This window comes from Dromiciops gliroides, chromosome 2 (genome assembly GCF_019393635.1).
Source record: "Dromiciops gliroides isolate mDroGli1 chromosome 2, mDroGli1.pri, whole genome shotgun sequence".
Classification (NCBI taxonomy): domain Eukaryota; kingdom Metazoa; phylum Chordata; class Mammalia; order Microbiotheria; family Microbiotheriidae; genus Dromiciops; species Dromiciops gliroides.
In genome coordinates, this window is record NC_057862.1 from 605,120,102 (window position 1) to 605,132,400 (window position 12,299).

Below are 12,299 nucleotides of genomic sequence, written 5' to 3' on the forward strand. Positions count from 1 at the left end.
CTTGTCTCCTCTTTCCGGCCTCTCTCCCTCTGCGATTGGCTACTGGAACTTCCCAGCCATTACGGAGGAAGAGCTCGCGCACGTGTGTGTGCGCCTGCGCGTGAAGCGCGTCGCCCAGTCGCACCTGAGAGCCGAGGGGGCGGGAGCTCGGCCTCAGGTGCTGGCTTTTGCCTTACCTCCCACCCACGTCTCCTCGGGCCCGAGGCTCAAGGTAAGACAGAACAGGGGGTCGCCACGCCCCTCTCCGCTTGTGCGGTGCCCGAGCCGGGCCCTGCTTCCTCCCTCCGCTGCGCTCCTGCTCTAGGGAGGGCGGTGAGCTCCTCCTCCGAGCCCCCGGCTGTGCGGTAGAACGGCCCCCGCTTCCTCTTCTCCGCCCTTCTCAGTTCCAGCCTGCTGTCACTCAGGGGCCCCCTCACCTCCTCGCGGTCTCTGATGTACCCTGTCCCCTTTATCTGATGATGCCCGCTGGGAAGCTGCCCCGGGGCGGGGGAGTAATGCATCCCAGGGTCCCGGACCACCTACAGAGCCCGAACTAGCCTTAGAGGTCACTCGTTCGGCTCTTTTTTATTAGAGGATGAAACGGAGGCCCCCTGGACTAATAAAATGACCTGTCCAACTTAACTGGTCTGCAGGTGGGTAGATTATCTTCGTGAAAAGGCTCTCTTTCCAAGCAGAACGAGATTTGTGGGAAACTGTCCCCGGTTTCCCCCTTGTTCTTGTGGGATCCTAGATCCGGACTGGATTGTGAGAGATTATCTATTCTAGACCAATCCCGCGGGTTTGCAGATGAGGAAACCGGGTACTGAAGATGTGAAGAGTTTTGAGTCCAGAGTCGTACATCAAATAAATGTCCGAGCTGGGAGTCGAAAAGAGCCCTTAGTCTACGCGCAGTCTCCTGTCTATTACACTTAATTTAGACTCGCCCCCATATGTAGGTTTCTTCAGGGGTTTAGCTTTAGCTGTAGCCACGTTAAGAGATCAGAGACAGCGAGGTGCCGCAATGTATATAGAATACTGGACCTGGAGTCTGAAAGACGCCATTCAAATTCAACATTTACCAGCTGTGTGACCCTCAGCACGGCACTGAACCTGTGCCTGTTTTCTCATCTCTAAAATGGAGACAACAGCACTCGCCTCCCGGTATTGTTGTGAGGATAAACTTAGATAAAATTTGTAAAGTGCTTTGCAAAGCTAAAGATATATAAATGCCAGCTATTATTTTTTAATAATAGTAGAGGTTCCTTAGTCTCAAACTGAGTATGATTAGCATCTAGGGACAATCTCTCAGTCTTCCAGCTCTGTACATGGGCTGTCCCTTATACCTGGAATTCTCTCCTTCCTCTCTGTCTCCTGGCATTCTCTGGCTTCCTTCAAGGCTCAGCTAAAGTTCTTCCCTGTGCAAGCAGCCTTTGCTTTTCCCTCTTGATGCTGCTTACTGCCTTCCCTTTGAGATTATCTTCAGTTTATTCTGTATAGATATTTTTTGTGCATAGTTATTTGCAAGTTGTCTACCCCATTAGATTGTGAGATTCTTGAAGGCAGGAACTGTTTTTGCCTTTCTTTGTATCCCTAGTGTTTAGCAAAATGCCTGGCACATAAGTACTTAATTAATCCTTGTTGACTTGTGGGAAGTTGGTGTTCCTTGATTCAGGATGGTATGATTAAACATTCCAGGTGATACCAGGCCAGTGCTTTTTTTTTTTTGGCAGGGCAATGAGGATTAAGTCACTTGCCCAGGGTCACACAGCTAGTAAGTGTCAAGTGTCTGAGGCCGGATTTGAACTCAGGTACTACTGAATCCATGGCCAGTGCTTTACCACTGCACCATCTAGCTGCCTCCTAGGCCAGTGCTTTATGAAGGTCCATGTGGTGTCACTTAGCATTTGACAGGAGGTGTAAATAAGATACTGTAATATTGGAGATGTAAGAAACAGTAACAATTTTTGACAGAAATTCTATTTTTAAGGGGTTCCCCAATGCATAGCTTTGATTCTAGCAGTGACTAGTGCCAAAGGCTTATAAATTTTTTAATCCTTTGCAAGTGACCATCTCTTACCTGAGGAGACAGTTTTTTTTTTTTTTTAGTGAGGCAATTGGGGTTAAGTGACTTGCCCGGGGTCACACAGCTAGTAAGTGTTAAGTGTCTGAGGCCAGATTTGAACTCAGGTACTCCTGACTCCAGGGCCAGTGCTCTATCCACTGCGCCACCTAGCTGCCCCCTCCCAGTTATATTTTAATCTGATTTGGGCAGCACTCTTAAGTTTGACACCTCTGGTGTCAAGAATAGCAAGTGGTTTGTTCTGTAGATGGGCAAAGAAAGGATGAGTAAAAGACTAGACATGGGCAGAAGATATAATGCTATTGGAGTTGGTAACAGGTTTGAATCTATGATCAAATTTACTATTCTATTTGTGTTCTAAAATGTATTCACTATGGTTGAGTTAATTTAAGCTCAAGTTCCTTGTTTTAGAATTTGAAATGTTTAGGACAAATATAGCATATTGTTATATGTGATGCATGCCAGTCTTTCACAAAATTCAATTTGCTTTTCAGTGGGTACACCTTCCAGGAAGCACCATGAAAGATACTGACATCAAGAAACTATTTTATGCTCACCATTTCTGTGTATTTTCCATTATTCTAACTACCTTCATTCCATCCTTATTCTTGGAGGACTTCTCTATCTTGGAAACACACCTGACATGGTTGTGCATTTGTTCTATATGTGTAACCATTGTCAATATAGTATTGTATTTAATAGTAAAACCAAATCCTTCTTCTAAGAGAAGCTCAGTTTCACATAAGGTAAGATTTACTTTACAATAACTGGTTTGGGGAATTGTGTCTTTTGAGGAAAGAATGGAGTTGTTAAGATATAAAATCAGTACAGATCCCTTTAGATTTTGACAACAGTGAATTAGCAGCTGTTCTTAATCAAATTTATTTTTTAATTTAGTGGAATTTGACTTGTTAGATGGGCTCACTAATGTTGTATAAGGGGTTAGTACTTTATGAAGGCTGGTATTCCTTACAGTTTCATCCATTTTTGACTTCTTATTTCATCTGCCTATAAATGCCATAAAGGATTGACTTTGGGATGAAGAAGGCCTTGCTTCCGACACATACTTGCTTACTGACTGTGGGCAAGTCACTTAACTTGTCCTTGTTCTAGGATTCTTAAACTGTGAGTCTTGACCCCATATTGGTGTAATGATTGGAATGATGCCACCTACTGGAGACTTGCTGTGGGAAAGCTCCACCATAAGGAAAATGCCTCAGAGAGCAAGGCCATTTGGCTTTTCCTTGTCGTCAGGAAATGACGTTTGCTCATGGGTGCTGCCTATCAAGGCTACCAGTCAATCAACTTGAGGAGCCTCCTATTTTCCGGGAGGAGACAGGAAGGAGGAAAGAGAGCTGGCGTGGAGAGCTCTCGCTCTTTTGGGTACCTGACTTGATGGTGGTGGTGGTGGTGGCAGAGGACTTCACAGGAAATTTGAGGAAAGATAGGAATGCCAGGCTGTTGGAATTCTGTTCTCAATCTTTTTCTTTCTATTTTTCAATAAACTCTTAAAAACCTAAACTTGTTTTATCAGTGATTTTTGTCAGTTTCCCCCAAAACTGGGGGAACAGATTAGAGTCCACATTTAGAATCTTAAATTACACATTGGTCAAGTAACTGAATGTGGGAGTCTCGAAAAATTGGCAACAGTAAAAGGTTATGTGTACCTATTTTATATACCTATATACCCGGGGTCATGTAAAAATTTCTTGTGTGAAAAGGGGTTGAAAGTGGAAAAAGTTCAAGAAGCCCTGCTCTAAGCAACTCTAAGACTATAAATTATAGAGTTATCAGTCACCAGGGTGTTTTCTACGCCCAGAGAAATCACAGGTTCAAATTTAAAGCAAAACAAAACCGAAAAAAAACTTCCAAAGAGGAGCTACCCAATGCACTGGATTTCTGTCTTTTTTTATATTTTGTGGGGAGATGTGCAATATGTATTATGGAATTCCTAAGCAAATCCTTTTTTTTAGTCTATAATGAAGATGACTAAAAAGCTGGTTTGCAGATATTAAATCTGTCTTGCTGAAACACTGGTCAAATCACTATAATATAGGAAACTGAATGTTGCTGTAATAAATTGAAATGTCTTCAGGTGCAATTTTTAGTACTTTGTCAGCTTAAAGGAAATTTTAAATTGCCTTATTTTAAAATCTAGTGTTTTAAAAATTTTTTAAAGCTTTATTTGGGCATGTGTCATCTACCAGGTTTTAGGCATATTGGCCAGTATATAGGTGGGCCAATTTCTGCATATAAAGTTTAACATGTATGTAATATAAATTCTGTTCTGTTGATTATTTACTTACCACATTGCTGTTAAGTGCAAGTTTCCCAAATGTTTTATTTCCTTCTAATTTTAAAATAAAAAATTCATTTCCTATCCATAGTACCTTGGGCAAGCCACTTAATCTCTTGGTCCTTAGTTTCTTTGATTTATTTTATTTTACTTTGGGGGAGGGGCAGGGCAATGAGGGTTAAGTGACTTGCCCAGGGTCACACAGCTAGCGAGTAAGTGTCAAGTGTTTGAGGCCAGATTTGAACTCAGGTCCTCCTGAATCCAGGGCTGGTGCTTTATCCATTGCGCCACCTAGCTGCCCCTCCTTGATTTTTTTAATTAAAAAAATATGAGTGTGAGGGTTGGACTAGACCATTGGATCATAAGGTTAGGATAAGAAGGTTCTTAGAAGTAATACAGTAGCATTTTCACAATTTTTTTTAATAGAACCCTCTCCACAACTGTTACAAGTGTTGGAGCCCTTTTCAGGATGATCACAAAGTCCAAAATCATAGAGATATAGATTAATGAATTTTCTTGTAGTCTACAGTAAGTTTATCTGAGGTTTCTTCCAGCTTTTAATACATAAACCTGGACTCTGTCTTTTATCTATCATCTTAGAATTTGGAGCTGGAAGAGAATTTAGAGATAACTTAGTCCACCCCCTTGTTTTACAAATGAGGAAATCAAGGCTTGGAGAGTTAGAGTAAGTTGCCTACCATCACAAAAGAGTAAGTAGCCAAGGCAGGATTTGAATCTAGGTCTTCTGACCCTGCCATAGCTGGTACTTTTTCCACAATACCATGCTCACTCCTCATCAAGATTTTATAAAGTGGAAGACAGTATGGCATAGTGGATAAAGTGCTAGACTTGGAATTATGAACATAAGCTTTGAAGCTTACCTCATACATTTATTAGCTGTGTGACAGTGGGCAAATTACTTAACCTTTCTGAGTCTTGGTTCCTCTTGTGTACAAAAAAGAGTAGTTACTGTAGAACCTATCTCCCAGTGTTGCTGTAGATCAAATGAAAAGTGCTTTGCAAGCTTTAAAGATTATGTAAATGTCAGTTATTATTCTCTGTATATCTCCTTGTCCTATTTAAATATAAACTACATAGCAGTCACTATATATTTATTAATGAAGATAACTTGTGGCCTTTAATATTGTACTCATATAAACAGCGTTCTGGCACTGTATTTACCTTACAACCCAGGATTCCAGGGTTGGGAAACAGAATTGGCACTTGATTTACACAGTGTTCTGTAGCGTTTTATTGTGTATGAAATAGTGATTTGACCCAAAGTATAATCTGTAGAAAGTCAAGGTATTTCATAATTCTCTCCCCCCACCCCATTTATTTTTATGGGGAAGAGAGGAAAAAAAACATTTATTAAGCACATGCCAGGTGCTATGCTAAGCTCTTTATAAATATTAACACATTTGATCCTCATAACAACAGTAATAACAGTTAACATTTATACAGTGCTTACTGTGTGCCAGCCATTATCTAATAAGTGCTTTATAATTATCATCTCATTTTGGGAGCAGCTAGGTAGCTCAGTGAATAGAGCACCAGCCCTGGAGTCAGGAGTACCTGAGTTCAAATCCAGCCTCAGACACTTAACACTTACTATCTATGTGACCCTGGGCAAGTCACTTAACCCCAATTGCCTCACTTAAAAAAAAAAAATTATCATCTCATTTTTTTTGAGGCTCACAGAAATCCTGGGAGGTTTGGTGGTGTTATTATCATCCCTGTTTTACAGTTGAGGAAACTGAGGCAGACAAGTGAAGTGACTTGCCCAAAGTCACATAGCTAGTACACTGAGACTAGATTTGAATTCACGTCTTCCTGATTCCAGGCCTGGCCTTCTATCCAGTGCACCACCTTGCTGCCTGAAGTGCTAAGGATATTAGGATATAAGGATATGATGAATTTGATGCTCTTGTAATAATAATGCTACCTTCACAATTTTCCATTTTTTGTTTTGTTTTTTAGATATCCAGACTTCTGAAATCTTGTGTCTACTTTTTTATATCTTGCCTACTCTATCATGCAATAATAGTTCTATATGGAGCACCACTAATAGAGTAAGTCTGAATTTACCATCTTATGTCACACAAATTTTTTTTGTAAACATTCTTTGGTAACTCATTTACAATCTGAGGTGCACATTAGAGAATGTTTATAGTTAAAGAAGACCCACTAGGATACCAGGTATGTGGTATTTGTAGCTTAATAGTGGCTGCTATTAATAAATCAAAGGTCAATGTTGTCATTTTTCTTTTCTTTACAGTAGGAACAGTAGGATAATTATATTCATTTGATGCTTCTGAGTTCATTAACATGTGAGAAATTCAAAAATCTTGCCTTGTTGAGATACTTAGAGAATCTGCAAAAATAATATTAAATGCCAAAGAATGATTTATACTTAGCACATTGAACTAAAGTAAATGAATGCACCTAAAAGCCTGTAAACCATTTATTTTAAGCCTGCTAAATAGATCTCTTATCATTTTATTTACATAATCCCTTGACTTAATAAGCTTTTTTTTCTTAGTAAAAAAGTAACATTGTGATTAACTCTTTTTAGAATAATTCCAATTTCTAAATTAGCAGAATATAAATTAGTGGGTTTTGTATTCTGTTTACTAAAGTTTAGTTTTTAGTGATTTTTGTGATTAAATACATACTAAACTTGAATAATACTTTGGTTATTTAATGAATGAATGAAACATTTATTAAGATGATTTCTATGTGCAAAGCACTGTGCGAAGCATCGTGAGAATAAATAGAAAGAACATGGGCCAACTCTCAAGGAGTTCATATTTAATGGGGAAGGCAATGCATATGGAAGGGTTAAAATGCAAGTAACGTGGAAAGATCCCATGGTCTTTAGGGTGCATCTACAAAGCAGATAGTAATGTTTCTTCTTTAATGTCATTTTCATTGAGAAAATCATATTAGTTTCTGATGTTAAGCCATTTGATGGTACCAAGGACTTTGGTGGCAGGAACTTTTTTGTGTCTTGAGTGGCTATGACTGTATCTCCACAGGATTTTCTTCCCAGAATGATGGCTAGGGCACTGGGCTGGAAACATTGCTTTTCTTAAGGCTCTTAGGTTCAGAGTTATGAGCTGTCTCCATCAGGGTCTGAGGGGGGAATAGTGGGCAAGGTGGTCGTGGTGATTTGACTAGCACATGCTTCTGGTCTCTCCCTAAAGGTGCCTCGAGGCTTTAGCTAGGCCAGTTTTCCTGCTTGGTGTATGGCAATTGGTGAGCAGTTGGGGATGATTGGCCCCTTTTCCATTCGAGTTGCTTTACCGTGTGATGACTGTGAGGGCTGAATTGGAGGCAGGACTGGTGGTCCAGGGAGCATTGCCACTCCTATATGCCTGTTGGTGACAGTTGGTCAGGTATTGTTGCTGGTCATGATAAGGAAATTGGGCCCCCCCTCGGTGATTTCTCTTCAGTGATAGCTGTGGGGACGACTGGAAGCAGGTGTGATCCTCCTCATAAGTCTCTTAGGTTCAGGGTCTTGTGCTGTCTCTGTCATGATTTGAAGGTAGAGTAGTGGTGGTGGTTTGTCTTGTCTGGCACATGTTACCCCTCATCTCAGCTAGGATGGCTTGTCAGCCCTGTGAGGGGCAGTTGGTTGGCAGTTGGTGGGAAAGGCTGGCCCCATCCTTAAATAATTTAATGACATACTATTACTTGACTCTAAAAAAGACAACTGAGTCATGAATAGGAGAGCAGGTGATTGAATTAGATTATTGTATGATCGAATTAAAAAACTGGTGTGAATTAGTGATTGAATTAGAAAACTAGTGTGAATTAGTGATTGACTTAGAAAACTAGTCTCAAGTTTGCTGAAGATTTGTTTGGAATGGATGTGAATAAATGTGGAAAAAGAAAGGTATGGGAGAAGTGAGGTTGAATGGAGGTCAAGGAAAATAATTCATCTGCATACTTAAATTTCATTTCATTTTTTTGGCTTCTTGGTTATTGAAATGGTTAATATCATACTTTTGTTATAAATAGAGGCCAGAGATTGTTTTATTGTGGTCACATATCTACAAAATTTTACTCTAAGAGGTATCTCACCAAAGTATACTTTTGTAACCTGCAGGTAATCTGATTAGAATTCCTATACATATACATTAGACAGTGTATGGGCATGATGTACTAATCTCCTAAACTCCTTTGGTAGATTGAATTGAATGAAAGTGAAAGCATTTAAGTGCTCACCATATACTAAACACTGTAGATACAAATAGAAAAAATAATTCCTATTCTCAAGAAGCTCACTCTCTAAATGGGGGAGACAGTACATGTAGGCGGTCCTGTTGCAGGGTAGGAAGGTTCCTGAGTTCTAAGGTTTGGGTGCCAAGGTATGAATCAAGGCCAATGGTGTAGCTTAGGGGTCCAGTTTGTATGGCAGTGTCTGGGGTTCTGGCAGAGCTGGGGCTAGGGGCCAGAGATGTTTTTTCAATTGCTAGAAAAAAATTTTGATTTTGTAAAGGTGGCCTATTTTAATCATTATGTTATTATATAAAGGACTTACAATTTCTGGAAATGATTTATGATTGTTGTTTGATTTCTTTCTAGGTTGATGCTGGAAACATTTTTATTTGCTGTTATTTTGTCAACTTTTACCACTTTACCTTGTTTGTGTTTATTAGGACCAAATATCAAAGCGTGGCTACGAGTTTTCACTAAAAATGGGTAAGTTGTAATTATTTGATTTATTTTCATTACTTTTTGTTTATATACATACCACATGACTGTATTTGAAGCTATAGCACGTGCCAACTAGATGTAGTTTCTTTTTCACAACATTTTATAACCTTAAAGTGGAATGAGTGAAATAAAATGTTTTGTGTAGAGTAATGTAAATTCTTGTTTAGTGATATATAGGAAATAACACTGTATTTGGGGTTCAAATCCTGACTCTATTGCTTACTTATCATGTGACATAGAAGGACATTCCCGAGGAAGTTGCAAAAATGTGGAGGTTAAACCAGGTGATTCTCAAAATTCCTTTGTGATTCTAAATTATGGCCTTTCACAGCAGGAGACTAGAGTGTAAGATCTGTCAACTTCCCCTGTGGAAATGTGTTCTTTAATGGCTGCTGAGATTGAACTAAACTATACAACAGCCTGGCATTGTTCAGTTTCTTTCAAAGAAGTCTGATGTTGAAATATTCTTATCAGAAAAGAAAAAGGGATATGAAGATGATTCTGTGTCTATAAGTGTTTCACTTCATCAGTGATCAAACTTATTGAACACTTATGACGTGCTAAGTTTTAGGGGATACAGGAAATAATTAAACATTCTACCCACAGGGGGCTTAGGATCCATTTGGATTGTTGTGGATCCATTGGGCTTAGATCCATTTGGAAGATAATACATGAAAAGATACTAACATCTAACCCCAAGGATCCTAGTAAAATTTTAAGCTATTAAAATGGCACTGGGTTTAAAGGCTTAATTGCTTAAAACTGCACTAAAACTTTTGGAACACCCTGCATAATTAATTAAAGGCTACAAGTTATAATTGGAATAAATTCAGATGATTAGCAGATCACAGTAGATGACGGAAAACTTAAGGAGGGAAGTTGACCTGGAGCTAGACCTTAGTGTGGTGCAGTGGGCTGGAGTCAGAGGACCTGGGTCACATTCTACTCTTGACACTCTGTAACTTTTGGCAAGTCACTTCATCTCTTGGGCCTTAGTTTCTTCATCTAAAGTGAGGATTGTGTTAGAAGCCCTTAGGGATCCATTCCAGTTCTCAGTCTGTGATCCAGAGTGAGGCAGTATTTTATTAAAAAAGGGAAAGGGAGGGATAATTAGACAGAAGGCACATTAATAGGAATGACCCTGGCATGTTCATGGGACAGTAAGGAGACCAGCCGAAGTAGCATAGTGCATTCATGTTAGGGAGTATTGGGAAGTGTTGGACACGTTAATTTAATTAAAATATTCTTCATATAGAATTAACTTTTTTGTTTATCACTAGTTTGAAAGTTCCTTGTGGGAATGAGATAGCTTCCAAGGCCCCATGTAGACTTAGAGTTCTTTGAACCATTATTCCAGTGACAGCAGGAAGAAGAGCAGAAAGTTTTTGAAAATTGACAAATTTTGTTGAGGATTTGATTTATTTACCATTCTTTTGTCTAAAGAAAACTAGAATTTGTCTGTTTTTGTTGTGAAAGATATGTAGCCTTAAATACCACAAATAAGTTTCATGTATGGTCATATTAAATTATTTGTGATCTTGTGGTTAAAGGCTCTTGTTAATTCTGTTATCAAGCACCCCACTTTAAGCAATTTTATATAAATTTAAGATTAGTAAAATAATCAATAAAACTGTCAACATGAAGCAAAAAGTCTGGTGACAAAAGTCTTACAAACAGTTCAAGGATGGTAAGTTATTTTGAATTCTTTGAAAGGTAATAGTTTCATTTTTTATTGTGTAGTATTAAGCAATAGTTGAAAACTAGTATCATGCTTGTACTGCAAAGGAACAAATTTTGACATAAAATGCTGAGACTATTACCATTGCTTCTAAATGTCTTGAAAGTGTTACCATTTGCTGTAGTTAAGATGTCTTTTGGTAGATTTCAAACATTGTTCTAAAGTATAACAATTACGTTTCCAGACTACTTTAGCAAAACTGAAGGGAATTAAATGAGAACCTCGGAGTTGGAAGGAGTTTCAGAATCCATTTAATACTTGGATAAGAATCTAATCTCCAACATTTTGCTTTGGTTGTCATTTAACCTTTGCTTAAAGACTCAAAGTTAGAGAGGACTTGCAGCTTTCTGAGGCAGCCCATTCCACTTTGGCATAGCTGTAATCGTGAATAATTTTCCTTTCAACAATATTTTCATTTAGTTTTAAAAAATGTTTTTGTCTGAAATAAAAATTTTATTTAGAAGTTAGTGAGGTTATCATCCATTTGTTCCAGTAGGATTTTGCCTAAGTGAATCTAAATAGTTAGTCTTCAAGATTTCTTAGAAATGGCTTCTTTAATTTCCTTTGGCTAATTATCCATTTCTTATCCAAGTATTGTGCTGAAATGAGATTTTCGTAAGCCTTTCCATTTAGTTATTGATGATGTACTTGTAAGATTTGACCTTGCCAAAAAAATTTGGTCAAACTGAATGTCTTGTAGACATCTTAAACTCAACATGTCTCAAATTAAACTCATCTTTCCCTTCAAACCCTTCTTGTTACTATCAAAATTATCACCATTCAAGCAGTCAGCCAGGCTCCCAAACTAAGTGTCATCCTCAACTACTTATTCTCATCCCCACCATGTGATTTTGTTGATAAAAACTGTCATTCTGTCTTGGCAACACATCTCATATATATCTACTTCCCTTTTCTGAAAGCCACCACCCTGGTGGAGGCCCTCCTCACCTCACACCTGAACTATTGCACTTAAAACCCTCCATAACCTGGCCCCTTCCTACCTTTCCAGTATTCTCACACCTTCCTTTCTTTCACATACTTTCACTCCACTGACACTGTCCTTCTTGCTTGCTGTTTCTTACACAGGCCAGTCCGTCTCCTAACTCTAGAGTGCTCATGCTGGCTGATTTCCTGCCTGAAGCACTTTTCCACCTCAGTTCTACTTCCTCTCTTCCCTGACTTCCTTTAAGATTTGCTTAAAGTCCCATTTCTGCAAGATTATCTTTCCTTAAAAATGTCCTCTGTCTAAAACCGCCCCCACTTTGTCCTCTCCATAGCTTATTTGCACATATTTGTTTACATGTTGCCAACTTCGTTAGACTAGGAACTTTTTGAGAGCAGAGTCCTTCTGGGGGGGTATCCCCAACACTTAGCATAGTGCCTGGCACATAGCTCACTTCAAAAGTGCCAGTTGACCGACTTCTTATCCCAGTGAGCCTGTTTACTTTATTGACTCCTCACCACTCACTTATTCAGCATCTTAT

At 39.0% G+C, this 12,299-nt stretch overlaps 1 protein-coding gene across 2 annotated transcripts in view; it reads left to right on the forward strand.

The window, feature by feature from the left end:
• The first annotated feature begins 18 nt into the window (after positions 1-18).
• Positions 19-12,299, forward strand: part of PIGF (phosphatidylinositol glycan anchor biosynthesis class F) — a 35,342-nt gene continuing 23,061 nt past the window's right edge. Inside the window, exons 1-4 of one of the 2 annotated variants that reach the window (XM_043990148.1) lie at positions 19-211; positions 2,554-2,805; positions 6,336-6,427; positions 8,946-9,062. In XM_043990148.1, coding sequence (XP_043846083.1) covers positions 2,578-2,805; positions 6,336-6,427; positions 8,946-9,062 — 437 coding nt within the window. In that variant the 5' untranslated portion in view covers positions 19-211; positions 2,554-2,577. The remainder of the gene's footprint in view (positions 212-2,553; positions 2,806-6,335; positions 6,428-8,945; positions 9,063-12,299) is intronic. The other variant, XM_043990147.1, reaches the window with a different exon arrangement.